Source organism: Vombatus ursinus, unplaced genomic scaffold (assembly GCF_900497805.2).
Source record: "Vombatus ursinus unplaced genomic scaffold, bare-nosed wombat genome assembly UNPS02014801.1, whole genome shotgun sequence".
NCBI classification, from domain to species: domain Eukaryota; kingdom Metazoa; phylum Chordata; class Mammalia; order Diprotodontia; family Vombatidae; genus Vombatus; species Vombatus ursinus.
The window spans coordinates 9,927,115-9,955,106 of record NW_020954579.1 but is presented as its reverse complement, the minus strand read 5'-3'; the positions used below and the strand labels follow the sequence as shown (position 1 = coordinate 9,955,106).

The 27,992-nt window shown below is 44.6% G+C and overlaps 1 protein-coding gene across 4 annotated transcripts in view; it reads right to left on the bottom strand.

The window, feature by feature from the left end:
• The window catches only part of MAPT (microtubule associated protein tau), a 168,669-nt gene that overhangs the window by 18,922 nt on the left and 121,755 nt on the right, over positions 1-27,992 (bottom strand). For 2 of the 4 annotated variants that reach the window (XM_027873226.1, XM_027873224.1), the window contains 3 exons: positions 14,283-14,375; positions 3,699-3,780; positions 1,792-1,904 (listed from right to left, as the gene is read on the bottom strand). In XM_027873226.1, the coding sequence (XP_027729027.1) occupies positions 1,792-1,904; positions 3,699-3,780; positions 14,283-14,375 (288 nt within the window). The remainder of the gene's footprint in view (positions 1-1,791; positions 1,905-3,698; positions 3,781-14,282; positions 14,376-27,992) is intronic. The other 2 variants (XM_027873223.1, XM_027873225.1) reach the window with 1 other exon arrangement.

Sequence of the window (27,992 nt, the reverse complement as noted above, 5' to 3'; positions counted from 1 at the left end):
ATAACACCAAACAGGTTTGCTTGATCAATCAGTTGTCTGGATGTTTAGCTTTATCTATAATACCCAAAGGTTAGCTGACTTTAGAAGACCACCTCTGAGAATGTCAACATTTTGCAAGTCACATGCAATGGACCAAAACTCTTCCTTATCTATCCTAGACAACCTGCTAGACCCAGGAGTTGAATGACTGCGACTTCTAGAAATTTCCTCGGTCAAATGGAGCATCTATGAACACTGACCGCTAAGATCCGTTTTCTTCTTTAGAATATATAGACAGAGCTCTTAAGCATCTGTAAGTGAAAGGCCTCTTTTTGCCCCTGCTGGTTTTGAGCCTCTTTCCATCAGGCCAGTTTGGTCATGGGGATGGCAGAGTTTGGGCTTCACATTTCTCTGGATGAAGAACAAAGAAGAAAACATGATACCCTTTTGACACTCAGACAGGATTCATTTTTCATCAGCATCATAACCAGATGTTAAGTGGGTGCTGCCAAAATGTTTGAGAAGGGTTGGTTTTCTTAAGTAAACTAAATATCGTTTCCACCCACGATCCTGTTTGCATTGTCTGAGAAGGATGAGGTTGATAAACAAATTAAGGACACAAAGATAAATTTGAGAACAGCCCAATTCCTCTGATTAAAGTTAAATTAGTGGTGTTTGAAATGATGAAGTTTTGCTATATGAAGAGAGGCATCATAGGACCATAGAATGTTGAGAATAAAGACCTTTTAGATATCAATGAGGCCAGGGGCTATTAGCCTTTTTGGTGCCATGGACCCCATTGGCAGCAGTCTATGGACCTCTTCTCAAAATAATGTTTTTAAATGCATAAAACAAACACATGAGATTAAAAAAAAGAAACCAATTATATTGAAATGCAGTTATCAAAATATTTTTAAAAAAAGCAAGTTCCTAAATCCCAGGTTAAGAAACCCTGACACTCTCTGGCCTACTTATTTTCATTCTGGGAGAGGGGCAGAGAAGACTGTATGCTATTGTCCCCTTCCCTTCCCCCACACCTAACAATGCATCTATCTCATCACAGGAGTCAGGGGCCCAAAGCGGAAGCCACTCGAAATAAAGGGCTTAGAAGGTTTCTAAGCATCTTTCTCCCTAGGTCAACAGACTTCCTGACATGCTGGTCACCATGAGAGGGGAGGCATTTCTGGGGCTACTGGGAGATTAAAGGTTCTTCTCTCGTGGCCTTCACCAACCTCAGTTCTACAGAGAATGCCCACTCAGGCTGACCCATCATTAGTTAGCAGGACTCTGACAAATCACTGTTCCTCCCAAGTAAGACCTAGGATACAGGTGTGCATGTTTTATGTAACACATGGGCTCGGGGAAAAAAAAAGTTGAGCATGAATCTGATGGAATCCTATTTTCTCTGGCTACCCCAGCCTCTCTGTCCAGTGGTTAATGTGCTATGTAAACAAACTCTTAAATGTGCTGAGTAAGAAGCCCTGGGTGAATCCTTTAGAAAAGCAAAGAACCTTTCCCTAATTTACATGTTGGGTAAGTTTTGATTAGCATATATTGGGTTGGTTAAACTGGGGGTGACCCACCTATCCAAAGGATACTCATTCCCCCTTTGTGGCTACCTAGAGACAAGGCACCCTCCCCTCCCTCATCCTGGTGTTGTCTGGGCCACCAACAAAGCTTTGAGTGCAGAGGATAATGGTGATCCTTTGGATGATTGCCACCTACCCATGGCTTAGGACATTGTACGAATATCTAGTCACAGGCTACCAGGACCCACCATCCTGGCCTTCCATGGCTTTTCCCCACTCTTACCTTCTTGTGTCCTCCGCCGGGAACGTGGGTAATGTTATCCAGGGAACCGATCTTTGATTGGACCTTCTCCTTGAAGTCCAGTTTCTCAGATTTAACTTCCACCTGGCCACCACCTATGACAATACACACACATATACAATGTTACCTAGGTATCCTTTTCAGGTTGTTAGTTGTAGTTAAAGCAAATGTACTAAGTCCTTACAGTAGGCACTGCAGGTCGACATAAAGGACTCAGGTAAAGTCCCAGATTTTATATAATGAAGTGACATTTAAACTATTACCTATTAACTTGAAGGAACAGCTTACAAACTGTTTCTAACAAAGGGGACTATTAGACCCACTTTAATATACAGCTAAGACTCATCTTTAATTAGCACTTTAACAGTTCATATGCCTGCCAAAGTACTTGGAAGTAGTTGGTTTTCTTAAGAAGAAGAGACACATTTCCCAACTCCCCAGTCCTGTTTACATTATCCAACAAGAACTGGAATTGCCAGGCATTGTGGCAAATGCCTGTAGTCCCTTGTTCCTGGGGGATAATGAGGCTGGTGGATTGCTTGAGCTTGGGATTTCTGAAGTCTCAGGGGGCTAAAGCTGATGGAGTGTCTGAACTAAGTCTGGCACCAATATGGTGAGCCCCTGGGATGGGGGAGGGGGCAACCAGCTGCCTAACTGGCCCAGGTCAGAAACAGAGCTGGTCAAAGCATCCACGCCCATCAGCAGCGGAGTAGGGCCTGACAGCGGTCACTGTATTTCCTCCCTGGGTGAGATAGGGAGATCTACTCTCAAAAAGTAAAAATTTTAAAAAAGGGACTGTTAAGCAAATTAAGGATGCCAAGATAAATTTCAGCCCAGCCCAAGTCAAATCATTAGAAATTCTAAATTATATAAGAAGGCCCTGTCAGATTCCTGTGTAGGTCTGACATTTTTCTAAGCCTATGGTCCCTAATCTCATACCCTGTGAAAAAAATTGCTCAGTTAAAACAGAAAAGTAGCAATTGTAGGAGCCTGGACATGGGAAGAGATGACCAGCACCATTATTGTTAGTAGAGCAGGAAAAGAAAGGACTCAAGGAGAATGCCATTTGTCGAGGAGCTGTCATGGGTAGACACTCAATTCTGGCAAACGTCCAAGAGTAGGCAAAAACAATGAACAGGTTTGAATTGTGCTGCTATCTGTCCTGTTCCCAAGGCCTTCTGCCTTGCTAGGGCCTTTGGGATGCAGGGGTTATTTGCTGAACTTGCTTTCCTGGTATGAATGCCATAAGACTACAATTCCTTGACATAGTAAGCACTTAGTGAACATTTGTTGAACGTGCTAAGGGCTCGAACCAAGACAGAAATTCTTTGTCCCTAAGTATTTGGTATGAAGGCTATAAAAAGACCCTTGAGAGGGGGGCGTATGGTATATCATTTTCCATTCAAGCTCAGCAGGGACAACAGTGATGTAATAATGGTAGATGCGCCCCACTATCATGCAAAGCCACATCATTTCCCTACTAGACCCTGGGCCAATAGCCCATCCCTGTCCTGCCATTATGGGAAGGCAGAGTAAACATCCCTTCACGAATCTTGCTTTGAGAACTAGAGAGTTTAAGACAAAAAAAAATTTGCCTTTACCTTTTATAGCCTTTTTTTTTAAAGTGTTATCAATATACTTGGTTTATAGATCACCTTCATTCCTGAGCATGTCCCTCCCCTTCATATTCTTTCAAAGAAAATGCCCCCTGGTTAAAGCATCTTAGCAAGGGAAAGCAAGGAAGAAAGCACCCAGGGCAGATAAAAAATGCTCCACCTTTGACAATTCCTTGTTGGAAATAGGGCAAATTGGTAAACAGCTACAGAGAACATTTGATCACCTAGAAAAGAGATTGTACCCAACTCCCACAATATCTCTTCTGGGACTACCTGGTTTGTGGTGGATGTTGCCCAATGAGCCACACTTGGAAGTCACCTTGCTCAGGTCGACTGGCTTGTATACTATTTGCACCTGGAAGCGTGGAGAGAGGGAAAGGAGAGCAAGGGGTCACAGGAAGGGAAGGGAGGGCAGGGGGTGAGAGGAAGAAAAAGAAGAGGAGAGTTAGGAAGAGAAGGGCACAGGAAGAATAGGGGAAAAGCAAGATGAAGGGAAGGGGAGGGTTAGGAAAAAGGAAACAGAAGGGGGAAGGTTAAGGGTAGGGAGAGTAGGTAGGAAAAAAATTTAAAAAAACAGGATTTTAAATTTGGTTATAACAATAAAGTGTGGCTGCATAAACTCAGGCCCCTGTTTGGATCCACACCCCAGGAAGAAACACTGCAATTGGGGCAAAAAAAGTTGTCACTGGAACACTAGTTTCACCCTTGAGGGATGCAGGGTAGCATACACTGGACTGCCATATTTCCAGGAAGGCCAGAGACCCCTGAGGTAGAGTTAAGGGCATATGAAGACTGCTAAATCAGTTTAGCTTCATCTGTGCCAGAGTCATTTTTCCCCCCAAAGAAAATACCTTTCTCTGATGCTAGGTTTATGTCCCCAATAGCTGAAACAAGAGAAGTAGTCAAAGTCAGTTACACTGGACACAAGGCTTTTTAGAAAGGTGAAAGGATAGAAGGCCAACCTACTAATTAATGCTGCTACCATTGAGTTGTCTCTCCCCTCCCCCTTCCCTCCCCCTCCCCCAAACACCGTCATTCAAACAAGACTGGATGCTAAGACACAAGCAGTGCAGGACCCAGCTCAGTTCAGGAGCTGTTCCAAAGCTCCAGTTATTAAAAGCATGGGTGCCTGGGCACAGGGAGTCTTTGGGACACTGGACAGGCACAGTCAGGTGAGGGTGAAACAGAGAGCAGAGAAGACAGCTGAAGCCCAGTTAGTGGTTAAACAGATTGCAAGCTCCGGGAGACTCAGACAGACACAGGGCAGGGCTGATGGACTCCAATGCTAGATCATACTTTTCAACAACACAGAAAACATCACAACGCAACCCTACCACCTTGCTCCAGTGGCCCGATCCCAGATGATGACCACTCCCAACTGAGGCAAATCTTTGATTTAAGAGTCTCGTTGCCTGGTGAGAGTATATAGCTACTCTACACAACAGTGAAACATACCCTGGGTAAGGTAAGTCCTGACCTATGGGAACAAAGATTTTCAAGACCCAGTCATGACCCATTAATTCCAAAAACCTGTTGGGTAATTGAGGCCACCTCATCTAGGGAGCCCATCAGAGACAGGTCTGCGCTGAGATCTGCCGCACGAGAGAGATAACTGAAGTGATAGGACCGTGGATCTCTCAAAATAAGCCAATGTTATCGATTGGTTGACGGATAAGCAATTATTAAGCACTGTGAAGGACAAGCCCCAGAGGGCAGTACAAGCTGTGGAGGGATACAAAAGGATTTCCATATAACTAAAATGTCTGTATTTTGTTTTGTTTTTGGTTAGGCAGTGGGGTTAAGTGACTTGCCCAGGGTGACACAGCTAGTAAGTGTTATGTGTCTGAGGCCGGATTTGAACTCAGGTCCTCCCGAATCCAGGGCCGGTGCTCTATGCGCTGCGCCATCTAGCTGCCCCAAAATGTCTGTAGATAGAGCAGGATTTGACCTCTATGAAGTGGGGGACATAGCATCATGTGACTGAATTTTGAAACAAACACACCAGAACTTAGGACAAAGACTTCTGAACATCCTCAGGGGTGTCAAAGGAATTACATTTAAGTCTTACACTTGCTGGGGATGGATACAGGAACCACCATAGCTCCAGATCAAATGCCCTTACAGGGGCCCTTGCAGGACTAACCAATGCTTCGGCAGAAATAGACTTTTGTTACTTCAAATACTACTGAAAATATGTGGTCTCCTGGCTGAGGTCTGGCATCTTTGTCAGAGGTTTGTCATACCGGTATCTGTTTTAATGAGACTGCCCTCACTGCTCAGTTGTGACCAACTCTTCCCTGGGAATATGAGTTATTTACAACACATGCCCAGAGGGGAAAAGAGTTCTATCTGAAAACCCTTTGATGAAGACCCACTTCACTATTTATCAATTTTCATTCTTGCTGTTTCATCTACAAATCAAAATAATCCCAACCTTGTGATAAATTCCCAGTGTGTGGGAGCTTCAAGTATCTAGTATATATCTCATTTTGTGCGGTGCTAGGTATACAAATGCAAAAAAAACCTCCCAAACCCAACCCCCCTCCAAACTCTCTCCTTAGAGAGCTTAAATATTATCAGGGAAAATAACACATATCCAAGTAAGCAAATACAAAGGTAAAAGAAGGACACTGACCATTGAGTGGCCAGTCTCTCCCCACTTCTTCCATTAAGTATATGCAAAAGTAAACAAAAAGTAATTGGGGGAGGGCACTAGAAACTGGGGGCTGGGATCAGGAAAGGCCTCCTGTAGGAATAATGAGGCTGAGCTAGGGATTCTAAGAGGTGGAGGTGATGAAGGGAGGGCATTCCAGGCATGGAATTCCAGACTATGCAAAGGCACTGAGATGAGATGGAATGTTGAGTATAAGGATTGGTAAGTAGGTCAGCCTGGCTGGACTCAAAGCTTGTGTAAGGGGTTGAAATAACGTGTAATGAGCCTGGAAAGAGAGGGTGAAGCAAGAATGTATAGGGCTTTCAGTGCCAAAGTAAGGGGTTTATGTTTTATTCAGGAGGCAAGAGGGATCCCCTAGAGTTTATTGAGCGGGGGAGTCATCACATGGTCAGATCTGTGCTTTTAAGAACGTGGCTTCTGAGTGGTATGAAGGAAGGATGTGGAGAGGGTGAGACTTGAGGTTGGGATGACAATTACAGAGCTATTGCTATAGTCCACTTGAGAAGTGATGAGGGTTTGAACCAAGGCGGGTGGTTGTGAGAGAAGAAGAGTCAGATGTGAGAGATGATATGGAGGGAGAATGGACAGAATTTGGGAATGGGCTGGGTATATAGCCTGAGGAGTCGAGGAAGATTCTGAGATTAGGACCCTGGGGAACTGGAAGGATGGTGGGGTCCCTAACAGAAACAGGGAAGTCAGGAAGAAGAGTGGGCCTAGGGGAAAGACAGTGGGCTCTGTTGTGCATGGGTTGAGTTTGAGGTACCTTTAGAAGAGCCAGTGGGAAATGTCCAATAGGCAATTAGCAATGTTGGACCAGAATACAGAAGAGAGATCAGTAATAACTAGTATTTATATAGTGCCTACTATAGGTTAAGCACTGTACAAATACTATCACATTTGCTTTTCACAACAACCCTAGGAGAGAGGGGCTACTGTCATCTCCATTTTAACAGTTGATGAAACTGAATCAAGTGACTTTAAGTGACTTTGCCCAACATCGAAGAACTAGTATCTGAGGCCAGATCTGAACTCAGGTCTTCCTGACTCCAAGGCCAGTACTTATCCTAGATGCAGACCAGAGTGGATTATATAGATCTGGGAGTCACTACTCCTAGGTAATTGATAATGGGGATAATTGAATCCATAAGAACTGAGGAGTTTCACTGAGAGGATATAGAGAAAGAAGAGGAAAGAGTAGAGGTCATAGCTTTTGGGTGCACCTACAGCTGGGATTTGTAAAACATAGATGATGATGATGATGACTGAGCAAAGGAAATTAAGCGGGAGAGTTCAGACAGGTAAGGGGAGAACCAAGAACTGTCACAAAATCCTAGAGGGGAGAAATTATGGAAGAGGAGAGGATGGTCAACAGAGTCAAATGTCAAATGCAGAGAGGTCAAGAAGGATGAGGACTTTCACCGAGCCCTGTGTTGTCAATTAAAAGGTCATTGGTAACTTCTGAGAGTGGAGTTTCAGTTAAGTGATGAGGTCAGAGGTCAGATCGATAGAAACTGAGAAGCAAATGGGAGAAGAGGGAGTGTAGACAAGGGAGTGTGAATGGCTTTTCCTACGTGTTTGATGGCGTAAGGCAGGAATTCTTACCTCTGTCCGTGTGGCATGGACCCCTGTGGCAGTCTGGTGAAGCCTATGGACCTCTTATCATGATGGTTTTAAATGAATAAAATAAAATACATAAGATTACAAAATAAACTAATTATATTTAAATAGTTACACAACTTTTTTAAGTTTACAAACTGGGTTAAACACTGCTGGTTTCTGAGAACCATGTGAAGCTTTTTCAAGAGATGAGACAGTTCTGGGCACACGTGTGCCCAGGAGGCAGGGGAAAGGCGCCAACAGACAAAGAGAGATTGACAATTAGAGAGGGAAGGGGATGACTGTGAAGCAATGTGACAGAGAAAACAGGACAGTTTGGGACCAAAGGTACAAGTAGAGGGGACATCTTAGTGAAGAGAAGGGCCATCTCTTCTGCAGGACGGCATCCAGGAGAGAGTGGGGAGGGGATGTTTTAGGAGAGAGAAGATAAAAAACCTCATGGTGGATGGCCTTTCTTGGAAAATAAGTAAAAGGTGAGGGCCTTGGCTAAGTGGGGTAGGGGGAAGGATGTGATGTAAAAGTCTGAGGAAGGAAGAGGTTTGGAGCAGCTGATGTGAAGAATTCGATAGCATATCAGGGAGGGAAGAGGAGAAGCCTTGCCTTGTGGCAGTGAGGGCTCAGCTGAGATCAGATGGACATTTGTTGTCAATCCAGCCGGCACCCTGAACAAAATTTCCTCTAGCACCACTTGGCAGTATGATAAGAGGAACACAGGAGGCAGCTGGTGGGGGTAATTCAGAGTGGGTGAAAACATCAAAGCAGAGGATAGTAAAAATAACCAGTAAGCAGGGAGAATCACAGTAGAAGACTCCCACCCCACCAAGACACCAGTGCCAGAAACAGCTGCAGAACAGCTTGTACTTCTGGGACCAGCAAGGGTGGGGAGCGCCTACCCTACGCCACGCCGCCATCACGTTTGATTCCAATTTCTAGCTCTGAGTCCTGAGGCCCCGTCCTCTCCCCCACCTCAGGAGGCCTTGCTGCTGTCTGACGGGCAAGGGATGGTGGGAATCGGAAGAGCCTTTCTGGTTTCTCCACTCCACTTCCCTGAGAGAGGGTGACATTGTTGTCAGTTTTCAACAAGCTCAGCCCTGGGGACTGGGACGTGGGATAGTGTGTGTGTAGCACTGGGGCTGGTTGGGAGGAGGCAGGTGGGGAGTCATGGCCACTACCCTTGGTGGGACTGCTTCTTGATGCTGAAACACGGTTCATACATGTTGTGATGGAGATCCCATGAATGCCTTTGCCTGCATCTTTTTTTCTCCTATTTGTCCTCATCCTTTCTGCTCTTCTTGGTTCTTGTGTGCGTGTGCATGTAAACAAATAGATGTGTGTATATACATATATATATATATATATATATATATATATGTATGTACCAACATGAGTGTGTATACACACACTCACACACCAGTAATTTACTATCAGTTTGACACCCTTGTTCTCCACTTAATGGTTTAACTGATGGTTCCTATGAGCATAAGTGGCTATTAGACCATTATAATAACTAGAGTATCATCGGGATAATAGCAGCTCTAGTGGAGAAAGGCTTTTCAACTTTGGTTTGCAAAGCCCTTTTTTTCACAATGAACCTATGAGGTCAATTAGGTTTGTCCTCACATTTTCACTTTCAAGTCCTTCAGGCTCATTGCTTCAGGGTGCCCTGCCACCCCTTAAAAAAACCCTCCTCTAATGTGCTAATGGTATCCAGTAAGAACGGCAAAACAAACCAGTGCCCGGGAACAGAGATGTGGGTTAGCAGAAATAGCTTCTGACGGCTCAACCTCAATAACTCAACGTCTCTGCCCCCCACTCCCCAATCTCCCCACTCCCCAAATCAAAGAAAAAGAATCCACGCTATCAAGGTGCTATCTGTCCAAAAAGGGACTTCCAGGGTATGCCTGGAGGAATTACTAAAGATTCAGTCCAGTCCCTCAGATCTTCTCGACCTACCTCCATCGTCTTGTACGTAGAGAACTGGTCAAATATTAGAACCATAATAATAGTTAACATTTATATAGCACTTTAAGGTTGGTAAAACACTTTACAAATATGATCTCATTTTATCCTCATGACAACCCTAGGAGATTGGTGCTCTTATCCTCTCCCCCATTTTAGAGATGAAGAAACTGGGGCAGACAATGATGAAGTGACTTGCCCAGGGTCACATAAATAGCAAGTATCTGAGTTCAGATTTGAACTCAGGGCTCCCTGACTCCAGGTCCTGTACCCTATCCACTGTACCCCCTGGCTGCTGTAACTCCACAGCTAGAAGGAACCTCAGGGCCCTCCTAGCCCAACTCCCTCATTTCCAAGGGTAAAACCCCTACAAGGGCTCTGATCACCAAGAAAAGAGGCAATCACGTTTACTCTTGACTCACTAAGGCACGACCACGTCCTAACAAGAAAGTTTTTAACGATGACATCTGAATCAAAAAGGACTTCCTACTGTACTCAGTTAACTAGAAAATTAAATTATCTCCAATTTTCCATTCCCAGTGCTTTGAATGTGAATCAAGTTTTCACCATAATTTGATATTTCATTGATTGATTGGACAATAGCCTGGGAGTGGGGTTTTTTTTGGGGGGTCCAGACCTATGTTTTCAAAAGTATGAGAAATTCCCAGCACATTGACATCCTCTGCCAATACAGACTGGCAGTTCATCTAGAGCTTGTAGTCTCAGTGAATGTCCTGGGACACTGAGAAGTTGCCCAGGTGGAATAAATTGGAGGCAATACTTGGACTCAAGTCTTATTGCCTCCAAGGCCCATCCTCTACCCATAATGTCAGGCTTCTTGGTGAGAGCTGTTAGTCACATACCACAATGTGAATGTGTACATGTAAGGGCAAATAGGGGTATCAGAGTGATCAAGGTTGATTATTCTTTTAGCTTGTGCAAAAACGGCAGAGGTGACAGAGGCTGATTGGAAGAATGTGAATGGTGGAGGGTGGAAGGGCAGCAAGTAACTTGGAGCCTGGATAAGAAGTTTGACCTGGGCAATAAATATCTGTTAAAAGAAATATTTGAGGATGAGTCCTGGTCCAGGTTTTAGGGCTGGGATGAAAACAGCGGAGGGAGGTGGGAATAAACAGCTCTTGTCCCTGTGGGAACACTACGTGGTTGGGGGTGAGGATTAAGAGAGGACCAGAGACAAAGCTGGGGGTGGCAACAGCCCTAACTCTCCGTGCTCCAGCTGGCCCACACCCACAGGCTCCTGGCACCAAGGCTCTGTGGAGGGAACTGTTTCTTCCCCAACCCTGGGCAGGTGGGTTGATTTCCTGCTTGCTCCTTCCCTGAAGCTGTGATGGAAAAGTCGAGATCACAAGAACAGAGGGAAAGAAAGGGAGAGAAGGGCAGAGGGGGACAGAGGAGGAGGAGAGAAAGAGAGAGAAACGGGGGAGAGAAAAGAGGAGAAAAGGGGAGATGGAGGAAGAGAGAGAGAGGGGAGAAGAAAAAGGAGAGAGAGGAAAGAGAGGGGGAGGGAGGGAGAGAGAAAGTGGGGGGAGAGAGAAAGGGGGAAGGGGGAAAGAAAAAAGGAAAAGCGGAAAAGAGAAAGGGGGAAGGGAGATAGAGAGAGACAGAGACAGAGACAGAGAGAATATGAACTTGTCAGCAGCTGGAGTCAGAAGGTAGGTAGCTTGGTGCCAGAAACCACTTCTGTTGCTGCTCCTCAGACCACCCTCTGGACCACCCATGGGGACAACTGCTGTGGGCCACCCAGAAGACTGCCCAACTCTGCAGACAAAATAATTCCGTTTGAGGCTCACAATTTATAGGAGGTCAGAATTTCCCCAGCCTGTAGTCCTTCCATCAGGAAAACTGTTTTCTGCTTGATAGTCATGGGAAGAAACAGTGGTTACCTGCCAAGGGACAGAATATAAAACCAAGAAGGGGGCTTGTCAGATGGACAGTCCCTTATAAGGGTCAACCCACAATTATGAGGAGTAGTCTGGTCACCAGCTGACCCTGGCAAGAAGATTGGGAGCCCAAAGATCTTTGGTGATATTTCCAGATGCTCTGGGAACTGAAGCTTCTTAAAATGACAATAATTAAAAAAAAAAAGACAACAAAAAAACGATGTTCCTAACCCACAACCATACATAGGGCATGGATTATGAAGAATTTGTTTGTTTATTTCCCCCAGTAGTGGGGATGGAATGTATGGAACCATCCATCCACACTCTTTCAACTAGTTCCCCCTTGTGACTGGTAGTCACTGGTTACTGACAAGATAGACCTTCAATAGCTTTAAAATCCTATGCTCTGGCACTGAGCAAAACTCCTTGGACCATATGGAGATGGGCCCCTTGATCTTGGCCTCTCTCCTACAAAGACCAAGTTAGAACATAACTCTGACCCTTTTCACTAACCCAACTCAAGCTGGCGAGAACAGTCTTCTTATACTGGATCTGCAGGTTGGGATGGATTCTGAGAGGTTACTCCTTAAATCTGTTTCATCCGCCATTTTAAGCTAAAAGCCCAAAGTGTACACACTGGAGTCCATCATCATGGATTTGCGATGGTTTTTTTTTTTTCCCACATTCTTCTTATTGAGAACCAGAGGTCGAGGGGGATGAAGGAAAGGGGTGGTTGGGAGGTGACAACAGATACTGGAGAGAAGGGTTAGCAACAATGCCATGCAACAGCTGCTAGGTGCTAGGGTGAGCATTTGGCAACAAGAAAGTTTAACAGCAGGAAGTCGGCATTAGGCTATTCAGGGCAGAATATCAGTAGCACATGGCAAGAATCAATATTCTATGCTGCCCTATGGTACAGATGAGAGTTCTTAGGAGAGAAACAGCCTGGGAGGGCCCAGACCATGCATCGTGGTGGTTAAATCGGTAACTTCTGCACTGTAAAGGTATGCCCTTCTTTAGGAAAACCTGACGTGCATGACCCAGGATGATGTAGATGACAATAGTAGTTGACATTCATGTAGGTGCATAGAATTCAGAGCTGGAACGGTCCTTAGAGATCTTCTTGTCTAACCCCCTCTGTTTCCAGATAAGAAAACCAAGGCCCCAAGGCTGCACAGGTAGTAAGCCTGCAGAACCAGATGAAAATTCACAAACTGGATAAATGAAGAGGGAGTTACTATTGCTCTTTCCCAAAAGGGTTTTTTTTTTTTAAATAGTAAGACTCCCTTGCTGCATGTAGATATTTGTGGACAGATCGTTAATTAGATGGCAGCACCAAGGTCTGGGTGGGGTTGGAGAGCAGGGACAATTTCAGCCAAAGTTTGTGGCACCAGTGCCACCCAAAGACCAATAAGAAATAAGGATGCCAGCCTCGTGGTGGTCCTCTTGGGAAGCTGAGCAGGGACTCTCAAGCAGTATTTCCACACTCATACCTCAAATGTTATGTCTGAAGCTGTCAGCTTTCTTGAACTTACACTGGGGCTGCTCCCCATTTGTACTGTCTCCCCCAGCAAAGGGGAAGAACTGACTTTGGCATAGGCCTGGCAGGCCCCAGATGCCTCTTCTCTCCTTGCAAAAGCGGGAAAAGGCCAAAGCTGGCCGACAGCTGGTCTTTGCTTATGCCAAGGGAACAAGCAATTTATGTCGGCCCCATCCAAAGCATGAGACACGGCTGAAACTGTGGGGCAAAGTGAAATTCCAGTGGCTCCTCATCCAAACGCTAAATTTGACAAAGGGATCTGCCCTCCCTACCACTCTAGCCCTTACTGTAGTTACTCCTCAAGAAGAAGGTAATCCTTTCTCCTTAGGACTGACTTATGGCAGCTGGGCCTAGGCCCGAGCAGCACTTCTGGAGCTCCTCCTTGAGCTGGTTCCTTGGAAATTGCTCTGTGATGAGCATCACAGAGGAGCTTCACGGGTGAGAAATTAAATAGTTCTTGACATCATCAGTGAATATTTGCCAGGTGCCCCCAGGGTTGCTGAAGGACACAAAGGCCTTAAATTCCTTTGGTTGACTAATGCAGTTCGTGGGCCAGATGAGGCACCAGTATTTCCAACCCTCTTATCCCAACGTCCTTGGGCAATGGCGTAACAATTTGCAATAATGACTGTTTCTGCGGGGGTCTGCAATGAGGTCTGCTAGTAGTTTCTTAATTATGCTTTGAGAGTTGAACTTTCTTTCTGTACAGATGACCCCAAGCATCTCTTTACCTCGTGTCTGTCTTAGCTACCACCCAAGCAGTCTCCATGCTTCTTGTGTGTGTGGGAGGAAATCCACACTTCTATGTGCAGTGGGCATGAAGACAGGGGTCAAGGAATAACAGTATGACAGATTCAGACCTGGAAGGGACCTTAGAGGCCATCTATTCCTAACCCTCTTATTTTATACTTGAGGAAACTGAGGCCCAGAGTAGTTAGGTGACTTGCCAGGATGTGGCAAGTTCATGATTTGATTTCAGGTTCTTTGACTCCAAATACAGTGCTTGCACCACCCTGGAACCCCCTTTGTCAGAAATGGCTGAGGAGCCAGGAATGTCGAGAAAACGTTCTCTTCTTTATTTAAGTCTCACAGACACAGGTGTGTAGAGATTCATGCTACTTCTAATAAATCACAGTAGAGTGCATTGAAGGGGTGCAGGTACTCACACTGCCTCCTCCTGGGACGTGTTTGATATTATCCTTTGAGCCACACTTGGACTGGACGTTGCTAAGATCCAGCTTCTTATTAAATATCTGCACCTTTGATAGCCAGAAAAGAAGATGAGTCACACAGCACACAGGCATGGAGCCCCTCTGCCCTACAGTACTCAGCTTTCCCAACACTGAGAACAAGGAAAGGTAGCAGTAGCTGCTGCCGCCACAAGGCCAGGCTAGAGGCAGCCCTCAAGGGACCAGAGGTGGCTTTTTCTCTGACAATGGGCAATGCCCATCCTGCTTCTTCTGGATCCACCAAGGAGACCTTGGTCCGATCCCACAGGAGCTGCCTGAGAAGAAAAATCTTTGAAAGGCGGTACCCTCCCATGCTTCTAATGACAACCTGGAAAAGCATACACAGCAAGCAAGTGATTAGAGGTGCTAAGTCCTCATCATCCTCAGTGTGGAAGAGCCATCCTGTGAAGACATTCATCACCAGGGACTTCACAGAGGGGAACTTCACTTTTAAGAAAAAAATAATAGGTGAAAATATGGATTTACAAAATCAGATGTTTCGAGGGGTGGGCAATCATGAGTGCTGTGAAAAAGGGTTCCATGAAATGGCCAGATCTTAGATATTTGAACCTGGGATTCATTTTATATACAACTTTTCAGAAATGTACACACAGACAAATGATCATACAGATTCAGAGTTAGAAGGGACCCTAGAGGTCATCTCAGTCCAACACCTTCACTCTTTAGACGAGGAAACTGAGGCCTGGAGATAAAAAGGGACTTCCCTAAGGTTACCCAGATAGTGAGTGGTACAGCTAGGACCCTCTGACTCCGAAACCAGACTCTGCTCCAAAGTCCCATCCCATATAGAGAAACCTGCCCAGATTATCATTATTGCTTTGGATCAAACCAACAGGATGGAATTTAAATGGCAAGGACCTAATGGACAGAATGCCAAGGGCATCATTTGAGAAGACAGGCGGAGCCATGAAACTTTCTCAGGGACTTTGGAAGAAAAGAAAGGCTTCCTTCCCACTCTAGTATTAACGTTGCACTCTTTCTCTATTTCCCATCTCGAGCATTTTTAAAGAAATGAACTTATTTGCTTTACCCTTTCTTTCCAAGACAACATCAGAAGCTGCCTAATTCAATCGGTACCTTGAGAGGGATCTTCTCTCCCTACTTCCAACATGGCGGACGTGCAGCTTCTGCTTCAAGACCTTCAGCAGAGGGGAACAAGTGCTGTGCTCCCCCATAACCTTCTCCCTTGGCCTCTACCCCTTCCCCCAAAATACACACAGACGCATACACACGGATTAAAGAACCCATAGATTTAGGACTGGAAGGCCATACTCTAAAAGGGCTCTGTGAGGTATACAATAGTTATAGGATCTCCATTTTACACAAAAGCAAATAGAGGCTAACAGAGATCAAGGGACTCATCCAGGATCAAACGATTAGTAAGCAGCAGAATTAGGACATAGATGGCCATAATCACAGAACCTCAGAATTGGAAGGAGTATCTGCTGTGGAAGTAGATGGGGAGGCTCACAATATCCCCCAGCCTGCAGAGATCACCGAGGCCTGGGAATGTGCCTAGTACTTGACCCCAGGGTGGAGAAAACCATCTGTAGGGTAATAACCTCTGGCATGGGGTTGAACTTGGGCCAAGTCCTCTTTGCCATGCCATCCTTGGCCTAGCATCCCTATGTAGCCACAAACATCCACTCACCCAACAGGGAAGACTTCTCTGATGTAACAGGTGACCAGCCTTGCCTAGAACAAACTCCCAGGTCTGGATGTTGCATCCTGGGGGTCTGAGAGGGTTCTGGGGGCAAAACAAGCCACACAGAGCCCTTGCTACTGCCTAGATCCAGCTGGAGACTGCTGACGTCTACATTGCTGTATCCTTAAATAAAGTCTAAGCAAGTAAAACCAAGCGGTGCACATTCCATTTGTCAGGCTTTGGGAATTCTCTGAGCTCGCCGGCTGTGACCAAGACAACCTCAGTCACCTGGTCCAATCTGTACCTTAACAAGAATCTTTTCTACCACATCTCCGACATGGAGATGATGGTTATGCAGTGTCTGCTTCAAGACCTTTAGCAGAGGGGAACAAGCGTGAGAGCCAGCTTTAATGACTCCAGAGAGCTGGCTGTTAAATTTCCAGCGTGAGCATTCACACCTGGGAAATTAGCAAATGCTACAAACCGAGGCTTGATTTATCGTTCTGTTGACTGTTGAGAGGTAAGAAGTTGATGGGGAAAATGTTAACAAATTCAGATTAAACTTTAAAGTGTGTCCTACAGACTTATTTCCCTTTCTTTCTGGAGAGCTAGTTGTTAAACTAGCTCTCACCAGCACACTGTGAGAGGAACTCATTGTCTCCTGAGGCAGCTTACTCACTTTTGGGAGCGATTCTAATTGTTAGGAAATTTTCCTAACAGAGAAAATTTCAGAGCCTAACTCTGCCTCTTTGTAACTTATCATAAAGTCTCTTAATGAAAATTAGAAGGGACCTGAAAAAGCCCAACTAGACCAGCTTTCCCCTTTCACAAATGAGGAAACTGAGCCCTAGAGAAGAATAATGACTTCAAGTTGAAGGCATGTCCTCTGGTTCTAGTCAATAGTCCTGTTAACTCACACCTGCTTCCTACTGATTTCCTGATTTCCAGGCCTGGTCCTTTTCAGTTGACTTTTGAATCCAAATGAATTGGGTTAAGTTAACCCTATTAAATTGAATTTACTTTAGCGAATTCAGCCCATTCATCTTTTTTGGGTCCTGATTCTATCATCCAACATGTTAACTGTCCCTCCAAGCTTTTTTGTCACTTACAAGTTGGATAGGCATGCCATCTTTGCCTTTATCCAAGTCATCCACAAGAACAGAGTTCTTCTGACTCCAAATTCTGTGCTCTTCCCGCCATACTATTTATGTGATGTCACTGATAGTGGATATGAAATGAGTGCTTGGAGGTAACAGGGTTACGAAAAATCCAGGTGAGTTTTAAACCACAGGCACTGAGTTTTAGCACTCTATCCTTCATTCACCAGAGACGATCAAGGTCTAGTAAAATCTGCTGTGATTCTATTGTTGGAGGCAGAGACCAACAGCTGTATTATGCTGTATAGATGAAGCTGGGACAAGGGGAAAAAACTGAAGATGGGCATAGTTTGATATCAAATATAATATGTATATATATTTTTTCTTTGTAATCCTTTATTAGTTAAGAGTTATGGTCTGCTTGTACCCACCATGTACTTCTCCACTGCCCTCTTAAAAATAGTGATGTTTTATTTTTACATTGCTTACATGTTCCATCCTATTGCTTCCCCACATCCCACTCAGAGATCAATTCCTTACAAGAAGAAATTTAAAAGACTTTTTTTAAGTTCAGCAAAACCGACACATCAACTAAGACTGACATTTTATACAATGTTCCAAATTCACGACCGCATTTGGAAGGGAAGGAGAGAGCTACATTCTCATTTCTTTTCTGTGGGAATAAGCTTTGTCCCATTGTCTTTTTAGGGATACTCATTTTTTCATTAATTTTCTTTAACACCACAAATTTATTTTCTCTCTCCACTATTAGAAAAGAAAATAAAAGGAGGGGGACTTCTGTAATGAATATACATGTTCAAGCATAACAAATTCCTGCATTGGCCATGTCCAAAAAATATGTCTCAATGTGCACCCTGAACCTATCACCTCTCTGGTTTAACGCTGAACAGAAACCAGTTTGCAACATAAGGAGGCATAATGGAGCTTTCACTATAACCTCAAATTGGACTGATTGTTGAGGAATACTAACCATGCGTTTTGGAAAAGGAAATGGCAAACCACTCCAGGATCTTTGCCAAGAAAACCCCACAGACAACATTGACCATGCTATGGTCCACACGGTTACGAAGAGTTGGACATAGGCGAACAACGGACCAAAAGCAACCATATGCTCTTCTTGAACTAATTCTTATCCTGCAAGCACAGAACATCAGAACGACCTTGGGAGCTTATGCATTATCTAGTCTACCCCCTTCATTTGAAAGAGGAAGGGAGAATAAATAGCTTGCCCAAGGCCACGGGGCTGGAGAGAAGCTACCAGAACCCAGATTTACCGGCTTTCAGCCTCGGTCTTGTGTTTCTCACTACAACACACCACTTCTGGACCTATCCTCAATACTTCTCTCTCTCTCTCTCTCTCTCTCTCTCTCTCTCTCTCTCTCTCTTTACCTAACCAAACTGAGCAGACAGACATACTTTTGCTACAAAAATAGTATTCCTTAACACACCCAAATTAAAACCCAGTTCCTTACTCTTGGCCAGTGTCAAATTACAGAATCACAGAGCTAGAGGGATCCACAGCGGCAATCTTGTCCAACCCAGGCCTGAAACGAGACCCTCTTCCTCCACCCATACAACAGCTACAACGGCAACAACATTTCCCCCGGACATTTCCCCCTGCAGCCTTTGCTTAAAGGCTTCTCCTGGACGAGGAAGGGGCATGTGTAGGAACCACTACCTTCCAAAGTAGCCTATTATTCTATTTTTGGATAACTTTAACCATTAGGAGGTTTATGCTAACATCAACACAGCCTTACAGTAAGAATTTTCAAGAATGGATGTTCACATACTCACTTCTGAAGTTAGTCCAGTAGCTGATTCTAGATTCACAGACTGTTAGAAGTGCTCTTAGAGACCACTTAATCCAACCACTTTCATTTTAGGTACAAGGTCATACATACTGTTAGTTAACAGAGAAAGGATTTGAACTGGCTCCTGGTTCCTATTTCAATGCTTATTATCTTCCTACCAGATCTTCTTACTCATGCCACCCTCAGACTTTAAGGTATTCTAGATGAAAAAAAAAATCTTTTAACGTGGGATTGAATTTTTATTTATAAGTGACAGGCATGTCACTTTTAAAAATAGACTTCTGAATTTACAGAGGGAATAAAGTAGGGCAACAAATGAATTAGAGAAAACGAAGTCTTAAGCTTAAGGAATTTTCATGCTGGAATAAGCCATCCAAATGTGGAATGGTCTTACCTTGGGAAGAAATTAGTTCCCTTATCACTGGAGCTTTTCCAGGGGAAGCTCGATGACTAACTTGTCAGAGAGGTTATAAAGGGAATTCCTGCTCAGGTGTGTGGGCTGGATTAGATAACTTCTGAGGTCCTTTCCAACTTTTAGATTCCATGGTTCTATGACTGCCTGCCTGTTTAGGCTTTTGCTTATTGCTGACCAGCCTAACTGAACTCCACCTGTCAAGATGTCCATCTATGCTCAGTGTGAGACTTGCCTGATGCTCACTGGCTGCGTGCTTATACTTTCTGGTAACATCTGCTGCTAAGATGGCCTGTCTTTCCCCAGTGAGTCTGTCCAGCCTTGGAATTCCAGCTATCCCTAGTCCAGCCTATCCCCCCACTGACAAAGCCTCGCTTCTGGTCCCTGGCTTGGATTTTGCTTCCTCTGGTTTGATCTCAGCCCAGATCTCCCAGGGCTACTTTAGCCCGGACTACACTTTCCCATCCATCTCATATCTCTACGAATGCTCATTTGTTAAGGGAGACTCTCCAGTTTGGGAGCAGGAGAGACAAAGGGATGGGGGAACCATGAAATGAAGAGGTAAAGCACACATCGGACTGATCTGACCTCTAGCACTAGAGTTCTATGTATATCTATGATTGCTACAGGCAGAATCAAGACCCCTCTTCCCACCTCCGTTCTCACCCTGACCCTATCCACCCCAGGGGTGTCATATCTCCTTGCTCATTGCTGTCCAGTTCCTCACAGAAGGTCCAACCAGCAGTAGACTGCTTGACTTTCTCACATACGGGTTGATAATCTCAGTTATCTCTAGCTCTCTCCACGTGCCCATCTTTTTTTTTTTTGTTCCACATTTCTTTAATCTGTTCATCTTTCATAATCCCATTAGTAATGTGCTGCTGACTCTGATCGTTGCTAATGATTTTCAAAATCATGTTGGCAGCAAGGTCAAACCTTGGGCTAGTAGGTTAGGTTAAGCTTCTCTAACTGTGCACATGTTCATGTGTGGCTTTAGTAAGAAGTATAGCCGGTCAATGGCAGCTAGGCGGCTCAGTGGACGGAGCACAGAATCTGGAGTCAGGAGGACTTGAGTTCAAATCCAGACTCAGACACTTATTAGTTGTGTGACCATGGGTAAGTCACTTAACCCTGTTTGCCTCAATTTTCTCATCTGTCAAATGAGCTGGAGGAGGAAAATAACAAACCACTCTGGTATCTCTGCCATGAAAACCCCAGATGGCCTCAGGGGAGAGAAAGGCACAAAACAACTCAACAAGAACACAGCCAGTCAATGTTACCTGTCAAAATCTTGTCCTATCAAAACCAAAGACATTCTCAGCGGCTAAGTGACCCAACAGGGGGAGGCTACGCTTGGAACTAAAGCTGAAACAGAAAAGAGACCTTTCTCCTACTATAGGTGCACCAGAATTTAGGCCAACTCATTAGACAAAACTCCAATATTCTGAGAGTTACCAACTTAGCTTTTATCAAAATATTATTTGCTTTTTAAAAGGGTTCCCAGCAGGGTTCCTTTAAAAAGAAACTTCCCTGGGCGCCTTGAAAATGAATTAAGTAACCGAAAACTCAATTTATATTATTTAGAAACTTAAACTCCCATTCAAAGTGAAGTATAACCAGAAGGTCTAAAAAATCAAAGCTCTGAGCCTCCAGTCCTTGTGAGGGATAGACCACCGTCCTTTCTACCTCTTCTTCCTATTATCAACTGGTATTTTTATGACTGCTTTCTGTCTTTCTGATGGAGCTCTTCATAGCTACCAGAGGACTGGGGACCAGGCCAGAGGAGGAGAGGAGAGGTAAGGGGGATGAGAGTGGACATAGGTAACTGAGTTTTATGAAAGCACTGGTTAGAAGTCTTTTTTTCCCCTTAACCAGGGCAGTTGACCTATTTGAAAAAAACAATCAACTGAGGGCTACCTAAGTACTACCCCCCAAAAAAAACCCCAAACCAATACCCCAAACACACAGCTTTAGTTAATTTTCTTTTGGAGAAAGGAACACAAAATATCCTGCTCATCTCTCTTGCTTTTGCTTTTGTTTTGTAAATTATAGCCGGGGAAAAGAAAGCTTTAATTAATAAATTAATCATGAAAATGATAACTCATTTATTATTATGGTGAATTAAAGGAGGGAGAGAGAAGGAAGCTGAAAGGAGAAGAGAAAGACAAAGAGACACAGATGGACAAAGAGAGAACAGAAAAAGATTAGGGAGAAGATGCAGACACGCCCATAGAGAGAAACTTTCATGGAGTAACATCGCCATCTTGTGGATTTCTAGGATATTGCAGTCAAATACTCAGAATAACTCAAATGGATTTTATCTTCTCTTGTGGATAGATATTCCCTCCAATGGTGCAGATTGCAGCTCAACTCATGCCTGCCCCACCTGTGCAGCTCCTGTCCAGTTCCTCTCATCAGACGACTACAAAAGGTCCAATGAGTAGCGGACTGCTTCATTTTGTCATATAAGGACACCAATCGAGCATACTTCAATAGAAATAACTTCAGTTATCCCTAGCTCTCTCATGTGCCCAACTTTTATTGCTCACTCATTTTAAAAATTTGTTCATCTATGATGAATATGAATAAGATGTTAATCTATTTCTTTAATCTTTTCATCCATTAATAATGTGTTGCAGCCTCTGATCGCTGTTAATAATTTCCAAGAGCGTTTTAAAGGTCTTTCCATCTTCCAGACACACTATTGTGGAGCCGTGTTCTTGTTCTTCTTTCCCTGGCATCCTCATCGGTGACTAGTATCCATGTTCACAAATTAGCTAATACTAACACAGAATAATTATGGCTCAAAAATGATTCAAATTCTTCAGCTCTAATGACCTACATCTTCATTCTACTTCTCAGTGCAAACACACCTTGGACATCGTCGGCTCTACCTCCCAGGTCTGGAACTGAGATTCCCATCTATGACCCCATAACCTCCTTACCACTCTCTCCCTCGCTTCCTTCCTCCAACCTTTTCTTTGCCCCTATCAAGACTTCCTATCTGTATTCTCCTTCAATCCCTTTCTGTCTTCACCTGCCTCCTTACCTCATTTTACTGTATGATCAGCCATTTCAGTAACGTTCTGGCCAACATCCTAGATTCCCTCACCCCACTGACGTCCGTCGTGCCAAACAGCTCAGTCTCCAACCTAGAGTTACTCTCACTATGAGCTTTCTCTACTCCCATTCCTGGGCTGCTGAGCATGGGGAATAACTAATGGAACTATTTCAAATGGCTCCACCACAGATTCATGCTGTCCAACCTCAACTGGATAGCCTTCAAAGCTATCCAGGGATCCTGAAAATCTGTGATCCTGAAAACTCTGAATGTAATTCTATTAACTACTAGAATTATTTAATTTTAATTTTAATTAATTAATTAATTTTTTTTTTGGTGAGGCAACTGGGGTTAAGTGACTTGCCCAGGGTCACACAGCTAGTAAGGGTCAAGTGTCTGAGGTCGGATTTGAACTCAGGTCCTCCTGACTCCAAGGCCAGAGCTCTATCTACTGCGCCACCTAGCTGCCCCTAATTTTTATTAAAATTTAATTAGTTCTACCAGCTTTTTGGTTTGTCCATCATAATCTGTCTTGACTATAGTCACAGGATTTCTTGTTGACGTCCCATCACGGTCCCCTTAACGGCTGTTCGAAACCTTGTCTACCTCTTCCATTCTCCAGATTCCATCCCTCCCCCTTTCCATTCTTGACAGATGACTTCACCTCCTACACTACTAAGAATATCAAAGCTATCCAAAGTTAGTTCCTTCTACTTTCCTCCTTCCCACCTCAATGTTCCTCTTATCTTTGTCCATTTTGTTTTCCTTCCCTCCTTTCTGGGAAAGGAATAAGCATTTATTAAGCACCTATGATGCACCAGGCATCATGCTAAGCGCTTTTACAAATACCTCATTTGATCCTCACAACAACCCTTCAAGGTAAGTGCTATTACCACCATTTTGCAGTGGAGGAAACCGAGGCAGACAGAGGTTAAGTGACTTGCCCGGGGTCAAACAGCTAAGAACCATCTGAGGCTGGATTTGAAATCAGTTGTTCAAGACTCTAGCTGCCTCCAGAAGTATTTCTCCTTCTTACAAATGCTAGTCATTTTTCAAACGAGAAAATTGAAACCCAGAAACATTAAATGACTGCCAAGGTCACCTAAGCAATAAATGGCAAGCTTGAGGCCCAGGTCTTCTGACTTTAAATCCAGCCCTCTCTTTTGACATCACCCCATCCCTAACTTCTAGAGATCTGTCATCTGTATATTCTGCTAAACCATTTTGGTATCTGAATTGGTTTGGCCTGGGCAAGCTGTCACGGGGGAGGGGCCTGGCACATGGGCAGACCCCATCAGCTTTTTTGGCCCCTTCACGTGAAGGATGCTACACTACAGAGCTTGCTTCTGGGTAAGAGGAGGAACTCTGAAGCCTGTAACTGCTTCCATTGAGCTAACGACATGGCAGAGAGGAGTGTCTCTAGCTGGGAAGGCTTTCAGAAAGGCCTGTCCCTTCTGACTACTTCCTCCAGTGAGATGGCATGGTCTAAAGGGAGAAAGACCTTTGGGACTCCTCCCTCTCTGAGGCCACATGGCCTCATTCCTTTGCTTTTTCATGTGTCCTTCTCTGTTGGTTTGTTTGGTTTTTTTTTTAGGCAATTGGGGTTAAGTGACTTGCTCAGGGTCACACAGCTAGTAAGTGTCAAGTGTTTGGTCTGAGCCCGGATTTGAACTCAGGTCCTCTGGACTTCAGTGCTGGTGCTCTATCCACTGCACCATCTAGCTGCCCCCTCATGTGTCCTTTTCTGTTGCAAGTGGAGGACAGAAGCCTTCATGACATTAAGGGTTTGAGGGCATGTTGATGTCCCAGGCCAGTTTTTTTCAGCCAGTGCAGTGCTGATCCCCAAGGAACAAGGAGTAATGTTTTGGACTTATGCTAGGGAAAGCTGACTCATCTGCCACCTTGGATATGAACCTGACTGGACCAATTCAACACAGAGACAGAACTAAATTTTGAGCCAACTGTCCTCAGAGACCAAGGTGGCTTAGGGGAAAGTATGCCCCAGAGGTATTAAGGGTGATGCTTATACAAATGTTCTTGCTATATCTTTGAAGTGAATAACTCTATGAAAAAGCTATCAGATGGTTAAGTGGTTAAATGGAACTAGGGTCAGATGGTTAAGTGGTTAAATGGAACTGGGGTTCTAGCTATCGGCCCCTAACAATGGGGGGAATAGTCAGTGGGGACTCAAGCCAGCGGCAATAGAGAAGCCAGCCTAACCCCTTAGAGTACCCCCTAGAACCTTGAGGGGGGAGATGAAGCCTTCCTGCCTCTGGGAGAGGTAGTCAGAGCATACATGTTACCCATCTTATATTTCCTATCATTTGTCTTAGAGCCGTCTCCTTCCAATTCTAAAGGAATCCTGGGGACCACTCATTTCTTGTTCCTTTGGGAAAAGGAGTTGGAATCCTAGTTCTACCTTCAGGATGTTCATATTATGAAAGTAGATTAAACCCTCCATCCCCTGTAAGAAATATTAAGAAAGCATTTAAAATCATCCTAATCTGAAGGTTTTGGACTAACTAATGGAAGAGAAATACTATCAGTCTTTCTTCAACTATCAGTTCAGAAACCATGGCTTTCTCTCTCTCTTTTTAACTCTTCAGGCAGTAACCACACACAACACGCTTCATCTCCCAGGTGCAACCAGGTCCAGAGAATTCAGATGCCATCATGGGATGGCATCATTCCTTACTCTTTTCTTACTTTCATTTCAGGATTTTCTGTCGCTCTGTCAGCACTGAGCCCGAGCCTGCCATCCACAGGCTGGCAACTGGCACTGCAGAGGAAAGCTCTCAGAGGGAGAACTTGGCCCTATTCCTTCCACGAGGGTGGCCAATGCAAGGTTTGTTTCTTTTTGTGGCTTCAGAGGCCATGCAGCTGCTCTTAGCTGACGGCGGGTGAGAGAATAAGGTTAATGTGGGCCACATTTTCTAAGTGAGCCTCTAAGATACCCAAGGTCTGTGAGGAAAAATTCTGTGGGCTGACCAGAAACAAAAGCTCCTGTCAACACCATCCAGAAGGGAAGGCAGGTGTGTATTCAAGGGGGGTGGGTGCAGCCTGGGTACCTGGACAGTACTCAAAGAATTAAGACTCCCAGGAGTTCTGAGCTGGATTTTCATGCTTTGCATTTTAAAGAGTCAGCTTTCAGAGTGATAAGGACCAAACACTCCACCCCATAGGAGTCTGCACTGAGCTGCTGGAGGGTTCTTTGGCAGTAAAACTCGTTGTGTCTGGTCTTGACCATGAACTGGGTCGCTTGTTTTTGCCTGATGTTTCAATAAGGGCCAGAGACTGGACAAGGACAGAAAGAATCCGGTGTAGAGCATTTGTTTTCAATAAAAAAAATCCAAAAGCCAAAACAGAGACAGGGAAAGCACTGTAATAAAGAATGGTACCTTTTCATTTTAATTAAGGCTAGGGAATTTTGGGCAAAAGGGATAATTGAGGAGGAACCTGAACACTTTTTTTTTTCAGTTATATCCCCATGTGATTCTCTGGTTTCTGCCTGGCAAGATATGACAACAGGTCCATGCTCCAAAGGTGTTTAGGGGAGACAGTTTTGCAATGTGGCAAGGAGGTAAGTATGCATTCGTGTATAGCCTAGGTCCCCCCATGCACAAACCCCAGAGATTCAGACCTTTCCTATTTCCCTGAGAATCAAGTTGTTATTTCCTCATCCTTCTCCTTCTCCTCCATCACCTACTTCTGCTTATCACCATCACCATCATCACCATCATCACCATTACCATCACCATCACCACCAACACCATCACCATCACCATCATCATCATTACCATCACCATCACCATCATCATTATCATCATCACCATCACCAGCACCACCAACACCATCATCATCATCATCACCATCACCATCACCATCATCAGTAGGTACAGTAATATTTTTAATAGGAAAGAAAAAGGAATGGAGAGGTACTTTTTTTTTTAAACGGGAGGTGTGGGGTAATAGGAGAGGCTTTGATTTTGCTTAATCACATCAATAAAAGTGGTGAAGCCTTGGTAGGGACATAGGAGCAGAGGTCCAAGAGGAGACTGAGGAGGGAATGCCCACAGACAACACTGAGGGAGCTTCAGAAATACACTTTACATGTATTATCTCATTTGATCCTCACAACAACCCTGTGAGGTAGGTGCTATTATTATCCTCATTTTACAACTGGGGAAACTGAGGCTGAAAGAAAGGTTAAAGGACTTAACTTGGGGTCACAGAGGTAGGAAGTGTCTGGGACAGGATTCAAATTGAGATCTTCCTGGCTCCTAGTCCAGCATTCAATCCACTGTTCTACCCAGAGGCCTCCCTGGGTCAGAATCCCATCGCCCTTCTCTGTGAGATCACAAAATTCACCCAATTTTTCAGAGGCTGGGAGAAAGTCAAATACAGGCCTCCAGATAAAAAAACCTGAACATCTCAATCCTTGTCACTAGAGGGGCAATGACCCAACAGTACAGGAATAACTCTCAATACAACCAAAGATCTCCAACCTTTTAAAAGAGCTCCGGGAAAGGCAAGAAGTCCTCCTGGAGCCCAAAAGGCTAAGATGAATGATACTGAGAGGCCTGCTCCCTCGGACCTCCCTCAGGGGCTGCCTGCTGTCAGGCCATCTTGTTCTGTTAGACAATCTTCTTGACCAAGAATTAGAAGGCCTGTGTCACTATGCAGGGGATAAAAGAAGGTCACAAAGAAAACACTGACATGATCAGGAATTCTTTCTGATCAGAGATCAACTGTGTGATGTGGGGCTAACACAAACATCTCTGAGCAAGATGAAGAAAGCCCCTTTGGGAAATCGGATTGGGTACACAGGTCTAGGTGATGAAGACCAGAATTCAGTGCCTCCTGAGCATAAGTCACTGTGGGCTCATGGTTTGTCTAAATGTCTTACTCATTCTACTGGTCTAGAAGTTGGCTGGCTGGTAACTAGGTCCAGTCCAAACCCGTGTGATAGAGCCCAGGCTAGGGCAGATGTCATCCTAATTCCCTGGTCTGAAAGGAGTATTCCAGCTCTCCTCTGACAGAGATGTTTCTACCCCATGCAGGCAGGCAAAACCACCCTGGAATGCCCAACCTGGATCCGCCAGTTGTACCTTCCACCTTCTCTTTTCCCTCTTTGGCCTAGAATCCAACAGTGGAATTATAATAAAAATGACTCACATTCTCTAGTACCCTAAAGCTTTTGCCTCACAACAACCCTGTGAGGTAGGCAAGTGTGATCCCCTTTAACAGAAGAGGAAACCAGGGGTCAGAGAGGCACGGACACTTGACCATGGTGGTTACACAGCTAAGTAAGCATCAGGGCTGGGGTTCCAGATCACGCATCAACTTAATCCTGCTGACCTCTGCACAAAAAACTCACCACTCCAGAACTCACCAAAACACAGAAGATGAACAGTGCTATTTTAGATGATACAACAATGAGGTAATGTCTGGGTTTGAACACAACTACTGTTAGGTCAATTATTAATTCATGCCAGGAACATTATGAACAGGAGACCAGCTCCCAGGCAAGCTGAGGACCACCACACACTATGAACCTCTCCACTTAGAGGGACCCAAGT